This window comes from Schistocerca nitens, chromosome 9 (assembly GCF_023898315.1).
Source record: "Schistocerca nitens isolate TAMUIC-IGC-003100 chromosome 9, iqSchNite1.1, whole genome shotgun sequence".
NCBI classification, from domain to species: domain Eukaryota; kingdom Metazoa; phylum Arthropoda; class Insecta; order Orthoptera; family Acrididae; genus Schistocerca; species Schistocerca nitens.
The window spans coordinates 1,339,175-1,363,468 of record NC_064622.1 but is presented as its reverse complement, the minus strand read 5'-3'; the positions used below and the strand labels follow the sequence as shown (position 1 = coordinate 1,363,468).

Sequence of the window (24,294 nt, the reverse complement as noted above, 5' to 3'; positions counted from 1 at the left end):
TATCTGCTTCTTTCCCCTTGGCCATCTCCTCCTGCCTGTAAATCCATTCAGCCCATCACTTCCTGCCCCTTCTACCTCATCCTTACCCTCTCTAAGTCTGTCTCGTCTTCCCCCTCTCTCTGCACATCTCCTTCTTCCTTCTTTTGTCCATCCCTTCCTCTTTCCTTTTTCTGTCCATCTCCTTCTTCCACCGCTCTCTGTGCTTCTCCCCCATTTCTATGTCTATTTCTTCCACTTCCTTGTCTGTCTGTTCATCTGTTCCTCCCCTCGCCTTTCTCTCTACGTGTTGTCACGCCCACTCCAGTAGGAGGTTGCTCTGCCTCCCACCCTCCCAGTGCTTCCTTTCAGATACCAATTAATATGTGTAGCAAATTTGGTTGAAATTGATCCAAGGGTTCAGAAGGAGCCTTTTATTCACAGGTTTGCTCACAGATGCGCATGAAACATGTAGTTCACATATTGAGTTGCATTTGTTTGATTGTGTGAGTGTCTGTTTTCTAATTCCAATGAATGCCTTTTTGGCCGAAAGCGTGCTGGTTTGACAATCTTTTCATTGTGCCTATCTGTGACTCAGTATCTCCACTATATGGTGAGCAGCAACTATCCTTTTCATAATACTGACATATATCTAGCGTATTTCACACATATTTCAGTAATATTTCTAGTGAATTTTGCTCTGCAGTTTTGTTTCCACACATTTCAATGTTTTATGACATCATATCTCCTGAACTGTGAGTCATATAATGATGTAATTTTGCAGTTACATCCAGTGGTGTATATGAACGCTCTCTGCAAAATGTATTACGAATAGAGTTAGCAGTAAAGAAGTAATAAATTTAATGTTCATGCCTGATGTGGCAGTTTTGCTATGTGAAAAGTGAAAATGAAGTAAGCAGTAAACTTTTTGCCTCTCATCATTTTATGAGGGATGTGAGGAGGAAAGAACCTTTTAAAGGTTTGAAATGATGTGTAAAGTTTGTTGTAAGTCATTAAGTGCTTTCATTCTCAAATACTGGATGACTGTATTCTGGCTACTTGCATGTCATGAGCTAATCTTCCTTTTCACCCCACTCCCCTTTGAAAGTGCAGGTTGTTCTTATGTGCACAATGGTTCTTTCTGATGTGTGTGCCAAGTTTGGTTGAAATGGACCCAGTGGCTTATGAAGAGAGGTGGAACATACATTTATACATACACTTTTATAATATGTATATATGTGTTTATTTTTCCCGTATGCTATCCGAGATTGGAACAGTCGAGAAATTGTTTGAAACTGGATCTACGAATACTCTGCCGAGCACCTAATTGTGAATTGCAGAGTAATCATAAATCAATGTAGTTGCATATATTTGTCACATCTACTATTTATTTAACAAGGGAAACTCCAGGTAGGAATGTCAACAGTGTAGGAAAGACAGATCACTACTTACCATAAAGAAGACACGTCAAGTTGCAGGTAGGCACAATTAAAAGACACTCGCGTAAAGCTTTTGGCCGCAGCCTCTGTCAGTAAAACACACACACACACACACACACACACACACACACACACCATTCATGCACACACAAACAAGAACACCACATACGCACATGACTAGAAAATCCAGTATCTTGAGCTGGAATGCCCGAAGTGCTGGAGTTGGTGGTCGTGTGTGTGTGTCTATGTGTGGTGTGCTTGTTTGTGTGTCTGTGAGTTGTCTTTTACTGACAGAGGCTGTGGCCGAATGCTTTATGTGAGTGTCTTTTAATTGTGCCTACCTGCAACTTGACGTGTCTTCTTTGTGACAAGTAGCAATTTGTCTTTTCCACATTGTTTAATAGAATAAAATATACATGAAAATTGAGCAAACATACAGTGCCAAATACAATAGTGGCTATAGTAGCAGGAATGACAAGACATTCAGCATCTGCTTTAACACTTTCACTGCCAGCCTTGAATCGCCCAAGGTTATGTACCAGGTGCAGATCTAACTTGTTAGACATATGGCCTATGAAGTTAATTTCTTCAATATCATACATGATAAGCCATGTGTATGGGAATAATGCACAGCCATTAATAACAAATCAAGACACTTTCAGCATTTCAGATGAATGACATCTCTTTTGTGGAAGAATAGAGCAAAACTAATATAGATGCAGCATAATTATTAACTCAACAGGTTGGTTCACACATTCACATCAGATGTAACAGTATATCTGAATTAATTAATATGTTGTATGCTTTACTTTACATGCGTGAATAATGAAAAAACTGTCTGCATGCATAACATTTCACCTTTCTTAACCTTTCCTTTCACTACAATAATTGGATTGTACTTTCTCATATTCCTTATTGTACCAGCAAGGTAGGTTGAATGTTTGTTCAACTTAAGGGCTAAGAAGATGCTTGTATAGCAATAATCTATGTACAGAGTGCATGTGCCATTCAGCAATGGCCAATCAGCTCCATCACTACATTGGAGGATACCTCGAGAACAACAAATATCGAGTCTGTGATAGTCATGAAAAGGGTGTGGCACAAATAATAAATGATCGTCAGTCCCAAATTAGAGTAACAGGCATTGTCAAACCTGGTACTCCCCTTAGTGAAATAGCAAATAATTGTGAAAACTTTGTTAAGACGGGAACATGCTGTGTGCTAATAGGTGGAAAAAATGACATATATAAAAATGAAAGCCAACTAGCGACAAGGGCACTTCAAACAATGCTAAAAAATCTGTCAGATCTAAATTTAAAGGTTCTTGTTGTAAGTGTGCCACATAGACATGATCTAATTGAGGAATCATGTGTAAACAAAGAAATAAGGTCAACAAATAATAAATTTAGGAAGATCTGCTGTGTTTTTAAGTGTGCAACTTTTGTGGATGCAAACAGCTCAGTGAGAAATCATTTCACGAGGCATGGACAGCACAGAAAGTATTATGGAAAAAAGGTGATGGGTGAAAAGATACTAGAAGAAATAAGCCGTATATCAATAGAAATGTCCCCTAAAATCCCACTCCAAATGAGTGCAGAAGCAGAAGAAATGAAAACCTTAACAAGAGCAACATTTGCTGAAGCACTAAAAACATCAACATCTGCTATAATGAATATTAAAATGTAATCAGCATCATCCACTTCAAGTAGGAAAAGCAACAGAAACAAGAAACCTGTGGTACAACAGGATTTTTGGTATCCAGCCATAATGAAAACTCCAAGTTAACAGTGTTAAACAAAAGGAGAAATACCATCGGTGCTCACTCGCCTGTTCTAAAGATTATGACTCTAAATGTGCAGTGCCTCAAGAGCAAATATTGTGAACTTGAAATAGCAGTAAGTAACACCCAACCTGATGTCTTGTGTGTTACTCAACATTGGTGTAAGGACCATGAAATTAGTAGTATTCATATTAATCCATTTAATCTGGCATATCATTATAGTAGGAAAATTGCAAAAGATGGTGGAGTCGGTATTTACCTTAGACAAGAGTTAGAATTTAAAAAGAGATGTGAAGCAGAGAACTTAAGTATTGAAAAGTTTTTTGAAGCAGGTGCTGTCCAGCTATTTGGCCTGATGAAAAAAGTCATAGTCATAACAGTGTATAGGTCACCATGTGGAAACATAGAAGTCTTTTTTGATAAATTAGAATTGTTGCTAAATACTTTTTACAAAAAAGAAACTGATTATTCTTTTTGGTGATTTCAGTATTAATCTTCTAGTTAACAAAAAAGGCAGTTTTTGGACATATTAAAGAGTTTCAACATGTCACCACACACAAACAATTCAACTAGAATAACAAACACCTCCAATAGCCTCATAGATAACATTTTCTCAAATATGTCAGCAACTGACATAGAGGTAACAAACATAGATTTAGGGTTGTCTGACCACAATGCTCTCACCATTGAAATCCCTTTAAGGTCAAAGGAAGATAAAGGTGTAAATAATATTTACAAAATAAACTTCTCTGTGGACAGCTGTCATCAGTTCATAAGTATCGTAGAAAATGAAAATTGGTTAGATGTTATGAAACAAACAAGTACTGATGAGGCATATAGTGTATTTGCATCAATTTATGTGATGAACTTTGAGATGTGTTTTCCAAAGAAACTGATCAGAATCAAGTCTACTGGACACATAAAGTCAAGTTCTTGGGTGACTCTTGGCATTAAGAAATCATGTGAAAACATGAAAAAACTGAATTCAGAGTTGAGGGAGTGTAAAGATACTGATTTTATAGAATAGGTAAAAAGGTATAGGAAAATATACTGCAGAGTAATTGCGAATGCAAAGTTATTAAGTAATGACATGGAAATAATACAGTCCAGAAATAAAACTAAAATATCATGGGAAATTGTGAGAAAAGAAACTGGGGTACCTATCAAAGACAAGGAAATTATTCTAACAGATGAGGAGAATAAAATGGTAGATAAATATGCCATGCCTAATTATATAAATAATTACTTTTTAAATGTACCCCAGGCATTAAGCAGGAATTTTGGGGAGCAATTTGGAATATTATTGAAAGGGAAACAGGGAAACCAAGAGCACAGGAAGATTTTAGTGCCATAAAACTGAATGACAAGTGTACTAACAAACAATCAGAAATTGAAAATATTTTCAATAATCATTTTTTAAATGTTGTGGAGAAAATAGGATCTATATCTTCACTAGAAGAGGCAAGGCTACTAATAGAAGAGGCCATACCTGTGCAGTTTGAAACAACTGTAATTCCACCAACCTCTCCCTCTGAAATCAGTAAAATAATAAACTCACTGAAAAGTAAAAGCTCTTACGGAATTGATGGCATTTCCAGCAAGGTACTTAAAGCTTGTTCCCCACAGATAAGTAGGATTCTCAGCCACGTATGTAATAGCTCTTTGGAGCAGGGTGTTTTCCCCGATAGACTGAAATATGCCATTGTAAAACCATTGCATAAAAAGGAGGATATGTCGGATGTCAACAACTACCGCCCAATCTCTCTTCTGACAGCTCTATCAAAATTTTTTGAGAAAGTAATGTATTCAAGAGTAGCCTCCCATATTTGTAAAAATAAAGCACTAACAAAATGTCAGTTTGGTTTTCAGAAAGTCTTTTCAACAGAAAATGCTATATACGCTTTCACTGATCAAATATTAAATGCTCTGAATAACCGGACATCACCCATTGGTATTTTTTGTGATCTCTCAAAGGCCTTTGATTGTGTAAATCATGGAATTCTTTTAGATAAGCTAAATCATTATGGTTTGAGGGGGGGCAGTGCACAATTGGTTTAATTCATACTTAACTGGAAGAATGCAGAAAGTTGAAATAAGTGGTTCATGTAATGTTAAAACAACAGCTGATTCCTCAAACTGGGGGGCTATCAAGTACGGGGTCCCACAGGGCTCGGTCGTAGGTCCTTTACTGTTCTTGATATACATTAATGACTTACCATTCCACATTGATGAAGATGCAAAGTTAGTTCTTTTTGCTGATGATACAAGTATAGTAATAACATCCAAAAACCAAGAACTAAGTGATGTAATTGTAAATGATGTTTTTCACAAAATTATTCAGTGGTTCTCGGCAAACGGACTCTCTTTAAATTTTGATAAAACACAGTATATACAGTTCTGTACAGTAAATGGCACAACTCCAGTAATAAATATAGACTTTGAACATAGTCTGTAGCTATGGTAGAACTTTCAAAATTTTTAGTTGTGTTCATTGATGAGAGGTTAAACTGGAAGCAACACATTGATGGTCTGCTGAAACGTCTGAGTTCAGCTACGTATGCTATTAGGGTTATTGCAAATTTTGGTGATAAGAATTGCAGTAAATTAGCTTACTATGCCTACTTTCATTCACTGCTTTCGTATGGCATCATATTCTGGGGTAATTCATCGTTGAGTAGAAAAGTATTCATTGCTCAAAAACGTGTAATCAGAATAATTGCTGGAGACCACCCACGGTCATCCTGCAGACATCTATTTAAGGATCTAGGGATCCTCACAGTAACCTCACAGTATATATATTCACTTATGAAATTTGTTGTTAATAATCCAGCCCAGTTCAAAAGTAATAGCAGTGTGCATCGCTATAACACCAGGAGAAAGGATTATCTTCATTATGCAGGGTTAAATCTGATTTTGGCACAGAAAGGGGTAAATTATGCTGCCACAAAAGTCTTTGGTCACCTACCAAACAGCATCAAAAGCCTGGCAGATAGCCAACTAACATTTAAAAATAAATTAAAAGAATTTCTAGATGACAACTCCTTCTACTCAATGGCTGAATTTTTAGATATAAGTTAAGGGGGGCAAAAAAGAAGAACAACTTAAACATTAGTGTCATGCAATATTTTGTGTAATGTAATATATTGTACAGACATCTTTTGTTAACATGACACGTTCCACATCATTACGAAGTGTCGTATTCATGATCTATGGAACAAGTATTAATCTAATCTAATTAAGATGGAAGCACCCAAGGCAGCCAGCAGTATGATGGCAGTTCCAACGAATGAAAAGGAAGTGATTAAAAGTCTCAAGTCCAAGATGTCAGCTGTAGTAGATGAGGTGCCAATAATACTAGTAAAGAAAACAGCTAATCAAGTAGCGAAATCATGGGTGCACATAGCAAACTTGTCAATGGCTGAGGGCATGTTTCCACAGAAACTGAAAATTTCTAAAGTTGTTCCTCTGTTGAAAAAGGGTGATAAGCTTAAAACAGAAAACTACAGACCCGTCTCACTTCTCCCAACTTTCTCTAAGGTTTTAGAGATACTAATGAAATATAGAGCCACACATTATCTTAATATCCACAATCTGATAAATAGCAATCAGCATGGATTTCAGGCTGGGAGAAGTACTGAAACAGCTGTACTGGAATACAAATAAGAAATAATCACTAAATTGGACGAGGGAAAAAGTGTAGTTGGAACAAATCTAGATTTGTCAAAAGCCTTTCACACTGTTGACCACAGCATACTTTTGGAAAAGCTTGAAGCTATAGGTATCAGAGGACTGGTAAAAAAGTGGTTTGAGTCTTATCTGGAAAAGAGGATGCAGGTGGTTGAAATTATAGCACCAAATATTAATCAAAAACTTAAACTAAGATCAGATCCAAGGGAGGTCACAGTAGGAGTACCCCAAGGAAGTGTATTAGGCCCCTTGCTGTTCCTCATTTACATGAATGATATTCAGGTGTCAGAGAGAAAAGCTAGAATCATGTTATTTGCTGATGATACTAGTTTAATAGTTAGTGATATGAAGCTGTCATTGCACAGTACTGTGGACCATGTCCTACAAGATATACAAAAATGGTTTAGTTCTAACAAGCTAACACGGAATGCAAAAAAAACTAATTATGTGAAATACAGTAAAATAAGTGAGCATGATGACCTAAATCCCACCATGGAGGGCAAACAACTTGAAAGAGTACAGTGTGCAAAATTCCAGGGTATGCACATTGATGAGAAGATTAATTAGAAGGACCATGTGGTGAGCTTAGCACTAAAACTAAATTCAGCATGTTAGAATAATTTCAAGAGTTTGTAGTAATGACTGTACCAGATTAGTATATTTTAGCTATTTTCAGTCCATTGCATCATATGGGATAGTATTCTGGGGAAAAACAAATTGTCGTCTAAATGAGATTTTCAAATTACAAAAATGTGCTATTCGGATAATGACCCAGAGCCCACCTCAAACACACTGTAGGCCCCTTTTTAAAGCATTGAAAATTTCAGAAATTCCATCATTATACATTCTGAAATGTCTGTTGGTGATCAAAAGAAATCAGGACAAAATGAAAACCAATACAGACTACCATAATTACGATACACGGCAATGTTAAGATCTCCACATACAAGCTGTAACAAGGACTCGAAGACAGAAACATGTATGTAATCAAGGATCAAACTTTTTAATGCACTACCAAATCATATCAAAGAGCTGGAAAATGAGGATAAATTTAAAACTGTTATAAAGAACCACATGCTTGACAAATGTTATTACAGCATAAGTGAATATATCTGCGCAGCTATATGTTTAAGTTAATGCGACAAATGAAATTACATCAGTGAATATGTCTGTCAAGCACATAAGAAATTATGTTATAAAAACACTTATTAGTTGTATATTGTATTAAATATAAGATAGATTCATACGAATTCAGCACAGATAAAAATTTTGTAAAAATATTGTATAGTTGTTAAAATGTACCCTGACGAATCCTATATCACAAATGTGATCATTGGGATGATAATAAATAAATAAATAAATGTTGTGATGTGCGAGTGCAGTCTCCTTTCCAGCATACACTTTCACATGCCAGATATAGCCTCCATGAACACACACTTCATATAGTTTGAGACCATATTTATGACATCTCCCTGGAATATACTGGCGAAACCCCAGCCTTCCTCTAAGCAGCATCATAGTTTCACCAGTGGATGCTTTCTCACCAAGACAATACACTTAGTGAAAGTTATAGTTTAGTAAATCAACTAATGGTGAAATTTTACACAGTTTGCCATTGTTTATACCACAATTGACATAAAAATGTAGTATATTCAAAAGTGCCTCAAACTTGTTTTTGGGTAAAGCTTTACTTACGTCATTTTTAGGGACTGATGACCCTGTAGTTTGGTCTCTTTCTCTCCAAAGCAACCAACGAACTTCATTTTTGTACAGTGACAAATATTTCTGGAGTGTAGAATTTCAGTCCAAACCAGTCCACAGAATGAATCCAAAAAACCTTCGTTCTGTACATTTTACATTGACAATATTGTCAATAAAATGATTAATCCCAGTGACAATCATTTCCAAAACTTGGTTAAAAAAAAAAAAAAAAAAAAAGGTCAGCAGCAAAAATCCAGTTCATCGCATCTTCCAGTCATTTTCATCTCATTTTCATCTTTGCATGATCAGCAATTCCCTAATTACAAGTTGTGGTCAAGTCATTCGTTTTCCAGTTACATAATGCCAAGTAACCTGACATTTCTTTGAGGTACGTTTTTGATTTCCCAACAGTTGTTCTGTCTTCTTTTTTTATCTCTCTTTCTGTCTCTCAGTCCTCCTCCATCAGAATCACAGTCAGAATTCTCGAGGGAATATTCAGGATCATCACCAAACAAACTGGCCTCCCTCTCAAATCTTTGAGGAAACATGACTTCAAACACAAATAACCTTTAGCAACATTGCTGCATGAATTATTGCTAGTGTAACCAGAGATTGTAAATGTAACAAAACAGTTGACTGCAGGGCAGCCTACAAGAATTGACTGTCACAGTATCCATTAATGAAATTCAGAACCAAATGTGCACAGCCTCTCCAGGAGGCCAGGGCCAACTAAATATCCATCTGAAATCACTGTAGCTGTTTTATGGTTTCTACACTCGGTCTGGATTGTATGTATCAATTTGATTCTCATGGCCTGCCAGGGAAATCACCTTGTATATCAATTTGAAACACATGGCAGCCAAAGTGAAAAGATAGAAGATAAAATGTACAAAAGAACCTTCTCCACAAATAGTTGCAGTCACTTCATAAATACACTGACTAACCAATCATGGGCAGAAGTACTGTTACAAACTAGCACAAACACTGCATATAATGTTTTTTCTTCCCTGTTTATGTTGAATTTTGAAATGTGTTTTCCTAAGAAACTTGTCAAAACAAACACATATGGGCATACACATGCTAACTCCTGGATCACAACAGGTATTAGAAATTCCTCCAGGACCATGAAAATGCTTAACTATAGACTGAAAAGTTGGACTGACCCCAAGTTTAAAGAATATGTAACAAATTACAAAAAATACATAGAAAAGTAATTACAAAAGCAAAATTACTAAGTAATGATAAATTAATAAGAAAATCAGGCAATAAATCAAAAACTATTTGGGAAATTGTGAAAAGGGAAACAGGTAAGGGCCTCAAGGATCAGGAAATAGTACTAAAAATAGTGAAAATATTGAATTAAAAGATGAAACTCTGGCAAATTACATTAATAATTACTTTTTAAGTGTACCAGTGTCATTAAGTAAAAACTTTACTAAACATGAGAAATTAACAGCCCCAAAAGTAGACAGTAGTATGTTGTTAACTCCCACAAATGATAATGAAATATTAAAGGTGATAAAGAGTCTAAAATCAAAAATGTCTGCAGGTGTGGATGAAGTGCCTGTGTCAATAATAAAAAAAAGTTGCCCAACAAATTATAAAGCCCCTGGCACGTAATGCCAGTTTGTCTTTCAGCGAAGGTGTGTTTCCTGAGAGTTTGAAAATCTCTACGGTTAGACCTCTGTTTAAAAAAGGAGATCCATACAAGGTAGAAAATTATAGACCAATATCCCTTCTCCAATCATTTTCAAAAATTCTAGAGAAATTAATGAAAACCAGACTCACAAATTACTTAGATGCTCACAAACATCTAAACTGCAATCAACATGGCTTTCGCTCGGCCCACAGCACAGAATCAGCTATCCATGCCTATACCAAAGAGATTGCCAGGAGTGTCGACACTAAAAAATGTGTAGTGGGAATTAACTTAGATTTATCTAAAGCTTTTGATACAGTAAATCACAAAATTCTGTTAAACAAGATGGAGGCAATAGGTGTAAGGGGAGTTGTGAAGCAGTGGTTTGAATCTTACCTTCAAGATAGAACTCAGGTAGTAGAAATCATCGCAGAACATAAAAATCAGAAAGTCAAGTGGGTCTCAGATGCAAAGAAATTGGAAATAGGTGTCCCACAGGGCAGTGTTCTTGGTCCCTTATTATCCTTGCTTTATATAAATGACATAAAAAATCCTAATATTTTTACCAAAATAATAATGTTCGCAGATGACACTAGCATAATTATAAGTGATGATAAAAAATCATTAACCATCACAACTGATACAGTCCTGAAATATATTCAACATTGGTTTAATGCTAAGGAGTTAACACTTAATCTAAGTAAAACAAATTATATACAGTATGGCAAAGCAACTCAAGATATGGACCTCCAGTTAAAACTAATGGATACGAAGATAGAGAGTGTACAATCCACATAGTTTTTGGGCATGCACATTGATCAAAACTTAAGCTGGAAAGACCATCTCAAGTACTTATCCCAAAGGCTCAATTCGGCATGTTTTGCATTGAGGATATTATCTAGAGTATGCAGCACAGACTGTACTAGACTAGTGTATTTTGCTTACTTTCAGTCCATCGTGTCTTACGGCATAGTGTTCTGGGGTAAAACTAAATCAAGCTTAACAGATATCTTCAAATTTCAGAAAAGAGTTATACGAATCATAACACATAACTCTCCAAGAACTCATTGTAGGCCCCTTTTCAAAGAACTGCAAATACTCACAATACCATCACTGTATATTCTGTGTACAAGAGCACATATGAAAAATCTACATACAAATGAGGACTGCCATAATTATAATACTAGAACTCGTAAGAATTTGTATGTAGAAAGGGTAAGGACAACACAAACCCAAAAGCATGTAAGTTATTTTGGAATAAAACTCTACAATGCTCTGCCAGTGTACATGAAGGCAATAATAGATGAAGTAAAATTTAAGACTGAACTTAAAAATTACCTTTTAAGCAAAACTTTCTATGATGTAGATGAGTACTTTGATTGTGTGTAAATTTATTGCCAAAAATTTTAATTTATATGTCTAAATTTGTACTTTTAAAAAATGCCTTGAAAGTGATATTTCATTATTATGTCTATAGTACTTGTACTAGTGTGATAACTTTGTTGTGACAATTCCTACATCATGTAAATGATATACAGGAAGATAATAAAATGAAATGAAGTATCATAATATCTCAATACGTCAATGCCAGAGATAAATTTGGAATTCATTGCTTCAGGGTAATGCTATTGTAAATGAATGAAGGTAAGTAGTAACTGATTTTGAATTGTGTCTGTTACAACTACCACAATAACAAATGATTATTTGGTGATATTTTTTCTCAACAATTAGCAGGAGCATTTAGGAAAAGTTTCAGGAAAAGGGAGAATGTTTACATGACACGTCTTGTTAATTCAGCTTACAAAGACAATATATTTAAAAATAACAACTTCCTTTTGAGTATATCATTATGAAACAGTCAGGGATAGAATACACAGACTATGTTCATCTCAATTCTGCTTGATGAGTCATCCAGGCCTGTCATTTACGTTACTGTTAGGTAGTGCTCTGTACATTCCTCATTCCTTCATATGCACTTCATGGTTACCTTGTTGGCACTGTATTAGAAGTGCCCAGGCTATGCTTATTGTCAGTGTTCTTAACTGGAGTGTTAGGATCATTGCAAGACTATCCTGACTCCATTGATACTCCAATATCATTTTATTCATGGATGTCACTGTGACTCACTATCTTATGCTCCTGTTTCATGTGCTTTCAGATACTAATGAACTGCAGCTGAGTGCTTACAAGTATGATGCCTATACTCAAAATGTATACAATTTACAGATCAATTTATAGCCACAGAATTGCTGATCAATTAATAATAAGAGTAGATAAATTGCTTTCATCTTTTATTATGTATAGTTTACTTCTGTACATACAATTTCGAGCCATTGACTTAAAAGTACAGGAGACTCATCAAAACACAAAAACTGGTTTACAATTTTCCTTATAACACCAGTAATATAATATACAGTACTGAATAATTACTTAATTAAGCAGTTAATAATTTTTCTTCAAAAGTAACAAACTTTTAAGATTAACAGTCGTAAGTACTTTCTCTCTCCTGCTCAAATTTTCAGGTTGTCATTTATGAATTCTTCTACTGAATAGTGACATTTCTGCACTAGTTTCTCATATAAGGTTTTTTTCAGTGTTTCTAAATTTAAGCTGAGCAATTCTCTTCCTTTCACTTTGTTATAAATTTTCATTCCCATATAATGTGGAGTTTGAGCATAAAGTTTTCAACGGTGGGTGGGCAACATAAAATTATTTTGATTTTTGGTGTTGTAATCATGTTGACAAAAATTTGCTACAAATAAATCAGGGTTACTGTGTACAAAGATAATCAGCTCATATATGTATAGTGAGGGAACACTTAGTATACTCAGATTTTTTAGGAGTGGGCGACATGATTTTCTTCATCCTACATTGTGCATATTTCTAATGATGGTTTTCTGAAATTTTAGTATTTGGCACATATGGTTTGAGGTACCCAAAAATACAATTCCATACCTTATTACCGACTCAAAGTAGCTGTGATGTACTACTTTTCTTATGCCCATACTGGTAGCATTGTACAATATTTTCATTGCATATGTTAGGCTATTTAATTTATTTGCAAGGTACCGTATGTGTGACCCCCATGATAGATTTTTATCTAGTTGCATTCCTAGGAATTTTACACAGCTAGCTTCCTGCAAATCCTGGTTTCTGTGACTGACCTGAATGTCATTTAATTTTGCTTGTTTTGTTTTAAATTGCATTAACTGAGTCTTTTCCACGTTTAATTTTAACCCATTTAAATGAAACCAGGTGTCTAAGTTTTCTAGAGTATTTAATACAGTTTGTGGAATGTGATTTGTAATGGTACTTTCAATGATTAAAGATGTGTCATCTGCAAATAAGGCAACGGCCTTGCCACAGCGGATACACCAGTTCCTGTCAGATCACCAAAGTTAAGCGCTGTCGGACTTGGCCGGCACTTGGATGGGTGACCATCCGGGCCGCCATGTGTTGTTGCCATTTTTCGGGGTGCACTCAGCCTCCTGATGCCAACTGAGGAGCTACTCAACCGAATAGTAGTGGCTCTGGTCAAAGAAAACCATCATAACGACCGGGAGAGCGGTGTGCTGACCACACGCCCCTCCTATCCGCATCCTCAACTGAGGATGACAAGGTGGTCGGATGGTCCCGATGGGCCAGTTGTGGCCTGAAGATGGAGTACTTTTATCTGCAAATAAAACTGAATGACACTCAATATTAAGTGGCAGATCATTTATGTACAACAAAAACAGAATGGGACCTAAGACAGAACCTTAGGGTACTCCTTGTGAAATGGTTTTCGATTCTGAAGTATAAGTTCCTGTTGCTGATGTTATAACCACTCCTTCTCTTTAGTTGGTTAGATAGGATTTAAACCATTCTAATAATACTGTGCCCCTAATTCCATACTTTTCCATTTTACAGAGTAGCGAAGAGTGATTCACACTGTCAGAGGCCTTTGATAGGTCACAAAAAATTCCTGTGGCATGCAGTGAGTTATCTAGAGATGAACTAATTGTATCAACAAAATTATTTGTAGCAGATATTGTGGTTTTGCCTTTTTGAAATCCATACTGATTTTTTGAGATTATTTTAAATTTTTATATGAAATTTTGAATTTGTGTGGTGACTATCTTCTCAAATATTTTTGACAGTGATGGAAGAAGAGACACTGGACGATAGTTTCCCATGTGTTCTTTTGTGCCATTTTTGAATAGTGGCTTAACTACTGCGTACTTCAGTGTTACTGGAAAATAACCTTCTTGAAGGGACTGGTTAACTATTGTAGTTAGTGGCTGCGCAATTATTTTAGAGACTGTTTTTAACACTTTTGTTGGTATCCCATCCCATCCTGCTGATGTTTTACTTTTTAGTGACAGTATCGCATTTTCTATATCTTTTACTGTAGTTTTTGCAATGGTACTGAAAAATTCACTGTCAAGTTGCTCACTGTTGAAGAGATTTACCGTGTCTGGATACTCTGCAACACTGACATTAGATTTGTTTACATTGATAGGCCATAGCTTCAAATACTATTGCTGGATGTTGACCAGGTATACATTGATTATAACTGATCTCTTCAGGCAAACACTACTATTACTCATTCTTGATGAGTGCTCAAGCATATATAATATAAATGAAACTAGAGGTTTTATACATAGAACCCTAAATGCATACTCTGAACAGAGCAATAGCTCTCTTGGAAGCTCACACATTTTTCTGTTCTATTATGTGCCACTCAGCTGCTGGTGAGTGGCAGCTTTTTCTTATTTTTATTTGTTATTTAAATTACTGAGTTTTCCTTTATCATAGCAATTACACCCTATTGAAGCAACCAGAGGCTTGCAATGAATATTGGCCTGATATCTGCCTTCCTTATTGGATTTATGTGGTTTTTCTCTCGAAGTCAGTGTCGATGGTAACGCCAAAGTATATGGGGCCTCTAGTGATGTATTCTAAAGCCTCATGACCGTGGCATCATTAAACAATCCTCTTCTTATCATTTACCTTGTTTACATTGTGTGTGCTAATACCATTATGAGTCATAAAATTAGAGCTATCCCCGATGTTACTCCTACATTTTAAGTGTCTCCCCATTAAGGATGTTCGAGTCTGTTGACAAAGGAGTGTTCAATTCATTCATGAATGAGGGAAGATGGGAAAGTAACACACAATGATTTTACTACCGAAAAGTTTAATAGGTATTAAACAAAAAATCACAAATGAACTTACATCTTTTACCTATGTTCTCAACACATTTCTTCCATTGTGGTACCAATTTCAATATGCCTTGTTCGTAGAAGTCCATTTGGTTGGAGTATAGCCATCTACAGATGGCTGATTTCACTTCTGCATCTGTCTCAAAGTGTTGGCTGGTCATAAATTTCTTCATGGGACCAAACAGATGAAAGTCCAGTGGAGCAAGTTCTGGACTGTATGGTGGACGCTGCGGCACCTCCCACCCACATGTGCTGAGTTTTTCATGAACAGGAGCAGCAACATGGGCATGAACATAGTCACAAAGAAGTTTGACACCACCAGCATTAACACTGTGGCGTTTGTCGTGAAGGGCACGATGCAACTTAACCGAACTAGACTGCAGCATCCACAGTAGCCCTGTGTTCAGCAAAGTCAAGCAGTAACACACATGGATATTACACAATACTGACAAGCACTTTTCTAGCAGACTGAGTCACTTTGAAATTTTTTTGCACTGGGGAACCAGCATGTTTCCACCCCATAGAGGCCTCTCGTTTTCAGGTATGTGGTGGTATGCCCACGACTCACCATCTGTGATGATTTTTTTCAGGAAGTCACGCCCTTCTGTGGCGTAATGCGTTAAGTGATCCCAGCTTGTCATCATTTATTGACCCTTGTGGTTGCCTGTCAGTCTCTTAGGCACCCACCGAGCACTAACTTCGTGAAATTTCAACGAGCCGTGAACAATATTGTACACCTCACCGTAGGAAATGTTTGACTGCTATGATGAGGTTCACAGCTGCACAAGCCAGTCGTTCAAAATTTCTGCCTCAGTGGCTGTGACGTTCTGCAGGACTGCAGCTGATACTGGCCACCCAGAATGTGGTGAATCACTAAGGTTCACACAGTTCTCTTGAGAGAACACGCACCATCCGACACATTACTAGAGTCCGTACAGTCACCCTCGTACATACCGTGCATGTCACTGTGACTCACTCTGTTTATGTTCTCTGGCCCACAAATATCGAATTACACTTTGCTGCTCTTCACAAGTTGATGACACTAATGAGCACATCGTGTTTGTTTTGTAGTTCAGACTTCTCTCACTAGAGCTGCATGTAAAAGCAAAATACCCTCTGTAAGCACAAACTTTAAACTGTATCATTATGAAATTTTGACATTCCAGTTGGAATAGCAGGTGAGGAAAAAGTTATTGTGTGTTACTTTCTAGTCCTCTCTCATATCTGTTAGCCCAGACTGTTCCAGCTCATATTCCCACCAGCAACCAGCTGGGCACATGTGGACACAGGAGAGCAGGGATAGGGAAACAGTTGATGCACACACAATCAGACAGTCGGACTGTGGCATGCGTGATTGTACTGGAACAGCTGTGAGCCTATGGGCAGGGGTGGCCAAGTGGCTAAAGCATGCACAGAAGGCATGCAGTAGAACTGCCTGACAGGTAGCCTACCCAACGTGCGCCTGGCTGTGAGCGAGCTGAGGGATGCCCTGGCATCACACTCGCCACTTGTGCAGTGCTGGAATAGTCTGTGCTCAACTGTTGTAAACTATTCTGCTGTTGGCAGCAACACTTCACTTACAGCTGCAACCTAGATCACCAGAAAAGAATTATGCAAGTTTTCTATTTAATCATCAGATTTGCTTCTATCAAAACACCCATTGCAACCATAGCCATCATTACAACTGTGGGTCCATGTTTCATGCAAATTATCACTCTTTTCACTTGTTACATTTTTTATGGTTACTCATAATTAGTATTACTGTCTCTTCTTGGTGTCATATTCCATACAACACAGACATTATCCTAATAATAATAACTGTTAGCATGGTTACTATGATCATGGGCATCTCAAAGAGATAATGAGTCTTAACTGTAACATGTTTGGTCTGTGATAAGACTTGCAGAGTTCCTGTCATTTTCCAGGACCCAGACTGTGGAAGTGGCCAAAGCAGAAGGAGAGAAGATAAAGCAGATTGGAGCAGCAGAAGCATATGCTATAGAGAGTGTGGGAAAAGCAGAGGCTGAGCGCATGCGTATGAAGGCAGCTGTCTACAAGCAATATGGTGATGCTGCCATCATGTCCCTTGTATTGGATGCCTTACCTAAGGTGAGCTCAAGAGCCACAGACAGGTCCTTTGTATCCAGTGTTGTGGTGAATAACTAGCTCTGTGAGAGTTTAAAGGAGAGCTGAGGGTTTCTTATAGAAATGGATGATCTCACAATGAGGGGATTTAGAAAAGGAAGGTAAGACCAGGGTAGAAGCAAGGAATTCCTGAAAAATTACTGGGGTGCATCTGGTTGGAATAGGGGGAGGATCACAGTTAGGGGAAGGTTGGAACTGTTTTAAGCAATTATGTAGATAATTGGATAATTTTGGTATATAAGGTTATTTCCGCTTTACTGCCTTCATCAGTGCATGTTGTGACATTGTAGATGGACATACGTCGACTTTGAGTAAACTATTATTGTTGTCTGTAGTTGTTGGCTGTAATATTTTTTTCAGAAATGTTTTAAAACTGTTTGATAATTTGCTGTTGCATATATATATTATCATATGTTTTTCACTATCTGACAGTTGTATAAATTCAGGGTTGACGGCTTCTGTATTGGGTTTTGATTGACTGTTATCAATGGGTGCCTGCATGCCTGTGTACAAGAATGTGTGTTCCTTAGCTAGAGAAAGAGCTAGAGGTCAATAGGTAATGTGAAAGCTGTTTTCTGTTAAGTGTTTCAGTGCTCCATGCATCGATCTGCTGTAGGTTCATGGTTACCTTTCCCATATTTTGTGTATTGCTCTATCCATGAATTACCATTATTGTTGTAATTTTACAACAAAAGTAATATAAATATGTAGTTCTTAAAAACTGAAAGAATATCTGCCTTTTCTCAGCTGCAGTAGGTTCACACATCATTTTCGTGTAACAAACATGCTTCCATTGTCAAATGTTGGCCTTCATTGATTACCCTGCTCTTATATTTGGTTCACAATTCTGGTAACTACGTGCTAATGTTTTTTTCTGAATTACATCTTGTGTTTATATTTCTGTATTTATCTATTATTGGGTTGTTATAATACTTCACCGATTATCGAAAGATGCCTTGTACACATCCTTATGAACCAGTGAAACAAGTAATGTACCTAATTACACGGAACATGCTCGATAAGAAGCAGTTCTGATATTATTGTGAGTAGTCTTAAATATAATGCGATTTCATTGTGACAGATTGCGGCAGAGGTGGCAGCTCCACTGGCAAAGACAGAGGAGATTGTGCTGCTCGGTGGTGAGTCAAAGGGAATAGCTGAGGTAACCAGACTGGTTGGGCAGATACCACCTGCAGTGCATGCTGTAACAGGAGTGGACCTCTCAAAGGTGAGTTATGTGACCAAGCAATACTTGTATTGAATATTCAGGATTTATTTGTATTGTTTTTTATTCTAAACTTACTTACCAAACTCCTGTAATAGTGAATAACTGGAGCAGGAAACATTTCTGATGATAAATCAATTTTGGTACCACCACATTGAAGTAGTAAACCATGTGCTTCCATTTATTCAAAGAAATGTGTTAGTCATCTGATGGTTCTCATATTCCAAATTACCAAATTCATTTCTCCTGCATACATCATTTCTTGATATTCTAGCAAACTTGTAAATCTTGGAATGTTTGAAGACTGTCTGGACCTGACTGTTGCATAGAGTAGCAGTTTAAAAAATATAAAAACATCACCAGTTATCAAAACAAAACTAAGAGAGTACTTAAAAACAGCATGTTTGTACAGCATTAAGGAATATTTTGGGATCAGCCCAAAAGAATGCCTTAGACGCACTGTCCAGTGAGTGCAGCAGTGTGGAAGATCCCTGCTGTTTTGGGGTTGCATTATGTGGGGTCGACATACACTGCTGGTAGCCATGGAAGGCACTGTAACGGCTGTACGATACGTGAATGCCATACTCTGACATAGTGCAACCATATCGGCAACATATTGGCGAGGCATTTGTCTTCATCGATGACAATTTGCACCCCAATCGTGTGCATATTCTGAATGACTTTGTTCAGGATTATGACATCGCTCAACTAGAGTGGCCAGCATGTTCTCCACACATGAACTCTATTGAACATGCCTGGGATAGATTGAAAAGGGCTGTTTAAGGATGACATGATCCACCAACCACTCTGAGGGATCCATGCCAAATTGCTGTTGAGGAGTGGGACAACTGGACCAACAGTGCCTTGATGAACTTGGGGATAATATGCCATGATGACTACAGGCATGCCAAGCTGTATAACGGCACAGTACTCAGCTGTGTTTACTCTGTGTAAAGTGTACTAATAATAGAATGCATTGTGTTTATCAGCTGCATTTACACTATGTGACAGGCTGTATGGTGGCACAGAATGTATATGCAAGAGGACGTGCTATTGGGTATTAGAGGTACCGGTGTGTACAGCAATCTTGACCACCACCTCTGAAGGTCTCACTGTATGGTGGAACAACATGCAAGGTTCGGTTTTCATGAGAAGTAAAAAGGGGGGGGGGGGGTGGAAATGATGTTTATGTTGATCTCTATTCCGATTTTCTGTACAGGTTCCAGAACTCTCAGAAACGAGGTGATGCAGAACGTTTTTTGATGTGTGTGCACTGATGCATCTAGCATCGCTCTAAACAGCAACTGAAGGATGATGCAGTTGATGGCCTACATAATTCTATAGAAAATGTCTTATCAGACAATGAGGTGGCCATAGTAGTTGAAAATCTGGACTTATATGTAGAAGTGGGTTTCAGATCCCCCAATCAAGCACCTACACTTAGAAACATTTTCTGAGTTTCCCTAAATCACTTCAGGTGGATTCTTTGATCATTCCTTTGAATTGACTGCACACAATTTTGTGTTATTTGTTCTACTGGGTTAGTTCATTCATTCATTCATTCATTCATTCATTCACTCACTCACTTGCTCCTCATGTTCTGTAAAATCCCATCAAGAACGAAAACCTTCACAGATGTGATAAAAGTCATGCCATACATCAACAAAAGACAGGTAAATCATTGAAACTTAATCTTTAAACTTTGTTAACAGTAACTTGTCATAAAATTGCTTAATAAGATTTCTGCTTATGCTAACTAAATTTAATTTTCAAGTAGTAAATCAGAAGGAAAGCTTCCACATAGAAAAAATGCTTCTGCCTCCCCAGTTATATTAAGTAGCTGTTGTTTATCTTCTAAGCTTATTATGATCAGTTGATTCCAACATGTTCAGGAAGTCAGTCATTCTGTTTCACTTTTATTCTCAGTTTACTAAACTTCATGTGGTTTGCTGGTTGTTTTTGTGAGTCCATAAACCACATTAGTTTCAGTGTTGACAGCAAGCCTTTGAATCTGCACATTAAGTCAGTCATTCTGTTTCACTTTTATTCTTGGTTTACTAAACTTCATGTGGTTTGCTGGTTGCTTTTGTGAGTCCAAAATCCACATTAGTTTCAGTGTTGACAGCATCCTTTGAATGTGTGCATTGTCCTTATTGGAATGTTCTTGAGAGGTGTTCATGCCACAAAAATATTTACAGAACTATGCCCTCACACAAGCACCTGAAAAGCGTCCTATACGTTGTAATTTCTAGAATTCATTGGCATTTTCAAAACACTTAGTTTTTGTTCTACTTCATTCTTTTCTACATCTATATGATTACTCTGCAATTCACATTTAAGTGCTTGGCAGAGGGTTCATCAAACCACAATCATACTATCTCTCTACCATTCCACTCCCAAACAGCGTGTGGGAAAAACGAACACCTAAACCTTTCTGTTCGAGCTCTGGTTTCTCTTATTTTATTTTGATGATCATTCCTACCTATGTAGTTGGACTCAACAAAATATTTTCGCATTTGGAAGAGAAAGTTGGTGACTGGAATTTCGTAAATAGATCTCGCCGTGACGAAAAACGTCTTTGCTTTAATGACTTCCATCCCAACTTGGGTATCATATCTGCCACACTCTCTCCCCTATTACGTAATAATACAAAATGAGCTACCCTTTTTTGCACCCTTTCGATGTCCTCCGTCAATCCCACCTGGTAAGGATCCCACACCGCGCAGCAATGTTCTAACAGAGGACGAAAGAGTGTAGTGTAAGCTGTCTCTTTAGTGGACTTGTTGCATCTTCTAAGTGTCCTGCCAATGAAACGCAACCTTTGGCTCGCCTTCCTCACAATATTATCTATGTGGCCTTTCCCACTGAAGCTGTTCGTAATTTTAACACCCAAGTACTTAGTTGAATTGACAGCCTTGAGAATTGTACTATTTACCGAGTAATCAAATTCCAATGGATTTCTTTTGGAACTCATGTGGATCACCTCACACTTTTCATTATTTAGCGTCAACTGCCACACCATACAGCGATCTTTTCTAAATCTGCCTTTGGCTGTGTGTCTGTGGCATGACTTTTGAGGTTGCTTTATTGAGGTTCTAATAATTGTACCACAGTGGCCTATAATGACCTTGCCTAAAATCAAAGTACCTGTTTGCACACCTTATACCATTATCTGAGGAATGTGGACATTTATAAATGTAAAAATATAAATGATTTTACTGAAATGGATATTCTAACTAATTCTATATTTAATCTGAGTTTAAAGTGTTTTGTTCATTCACATTATAGAGCTGGCATTTCATAATATCATGTGGTTGCCATTTATAATTGTTAGCTCCTAAACTGTTTTGCAGTGTTTACTATAATTTTTCATTTTTTTATTTCATAGACATTATTCACTTTTAATAAACACATGTAATTTTCATTTTGTGTTTTTCAGGTCCTAAGTAAGGTCCCAGGTGCTAAATAATACAAGGAGCAAACCAGCTGCATAACTACACCGTACAGTGATTCTCATTAAGATAGAATCTCTACTTCTTTTAAATTTCTGAAAACAAGGGATCAAAAAGAAGTAATGGGAAAGTTTATTAGAACTCTAAACATAAGCCTTCTTCCTCAGGTATTTTGTCTGGCGCCTAGATGAATGTAAAATTTATACATCCTAATTGCTTGCTGTATGTACATCCATAATTCAAATTATTCAAAAGTATGTCTACAATTACAAAAGACATTGTGCGAAATATTTTTATTTGAAAATAATTACACAGTTTGTTATAGTAACAGACCAGTCTTTGAACAGCTTATCCAAATCATGAAGCACAAGTTTCTAAATACTAAATGCCAAGCAAAAATTCTTATGAAATTCCCATATTATCTGTTCTTATTCATATCTCTCTTGAAAACTGAATAACACAAGTAAAATCTGACATTTAATCATGATTATCAAATTTTCTAATGCTACATGCAAAATTAGCTTCATTATGCACCCACATGATAGACTGTTATATAGATTCTCGTGGATGAATGCTCATTGTTTTCATTTATTTTGTTATGTTTGTGCCTGAAAGGACTGCTCAAATTTTTAAATTGTACTTCAGCTGCTGTCACTATTGCAGCACATTTCAGAAAGTTAATCACATAATTAATCTGTGCTTATGGGCACATTATGACCGCCCCCTTTTAGTGAGCATAATTCACACAGAGCACTCATCACAGTTTTTTTCCCTACTGCCAGGCTGTTATGTGTGTAAGATTACAATTTCAAGGACTTAACAAGTAGCAGATGTTTTGCAGAAATAGTGTGCCTTTATCCCTTAAATAATTTAAACTGATATATTTACTTTCTTGTTCACAAAGACTTCATTTGTTCCATACTGATAACAGTAATATCAGGTACATCAACAAATATTTTTGCCAACTGTCTGGAAGTCTGTTGTAATAAATTAGATAATACTTTCTTGTGAAATTTTTAGAAAAAAATTGCGCAGTATATTTTTACAACTCTAATTTTTTCAAAGAACTTAGTTATTGGTAAATTTCCTCATCAAATTTTTGTAACATGCATAACAGACACTTTGTGCTATTATGAATCTTTCTAAATTCTTGCAGTTTTTTATGTGCAAGTTCATTGAAAGTACTTACTTTTTTTTCTGATATATATATATATATATATGGTTATAATAGAGGGAAACATTCCACGTAGGAAAAATATATCTAAAAACAAAGATGATGTGACTTACCAAATGAAAGTGCTGGCAGGTCGACAGACACACAGACAAACACAAACATACACACAGAATTCAAGCTTTCGCAACAAACTGTTGCCTCATCAGGAAAGAGGGAAGGAGAGGGAAAGACGAAAGGATGTGGGTTTTAGGGAGAGGGTAAGGAGTCATTCCAATCGCGGGAGCGGAGAGACTTTTTTCCCCCTAAGGTAAGTCTTTCCGCTCCCGCGATTGGAATGACTCCTTACCCTCTCCCTAAAACCCACATCCTTTCGTCTTTCCCTCTCCTTCCCTCTTTCCTGATGAGGCAACAGTTTGTTGCGAAAGCTTGAATTCTGTGTGTATGTTTGTGTTTGTTTGTGTGTCTGTCGACCTGCCAGCACTTTCATTTGGTAAGTCACATCATCTTTGTTTATATATATATATATATATATATATATATATATATATATATATATATATATATATATAAAGACTTACCAAACAAAAGCGCTGGCAGGTCAATAGACACACAAACAAACACAAATATACACACAAAATTCAAGCTTTCGCAACAAACTGTTGCCTCATCAGGAAAGAGGGAAGGAGAGGGAAAGACGAAAGGATGTGGGTTTTAAGGGAGAGGGTAAGGAGTCATTCCAATCCCGGGAGCGGAAAGACTTACCTTAGAGGGAAAAAAGGACAGGTATACACTCGCGCACACACACACATATCCATCCACACATACAGACACAAGCAGACATATTTAAAGACGAAGCTGCCCAAACTCTTCGT

General features: G+C 36.9%; 1 protein-coding gene and 1 pseudogene across 2 annotated transcripts in view; both read left to right on the top strand.

Moving 5' to 3' along the window:
* Nucleotides 1-23,455, top strand: part of LOC126204455 (flotillin-2) — a 441,744-nt gene extending 418,289 nt beyond the window's left edge. For both annotated transcript variants that reach the window (XM_049938840.1, XM_049938841.1), the window contains 3 exons: nucleotides 17,352-17,535; nucleotides 18,653-18,799; nucleotides 22,236-23,455. In XM_049938840.1, coding sequence (XP_049794797.1) covers nucleotides 17,352-17,535; nucleotides 18,653-18,799; nucleotides 22,236-22,265 — 361 coding nt within the window. In that variant the 3' untranslated portion in view covers nucleotides 22,266-23,455. The remainder of the gene's footprint in view (nucleotides 1-17,351; nucleotides 17,536-18,652; nucleotides 18,800-22,235) is intronic.
* LOC126204863 (5S ribosomal RNA) lies at nucleotides 13,570-13,687 on the top strand (annotated as a pseudogene).
* Nucleotides 23,456-24,294: the final 839 nt, after the last annotated feature.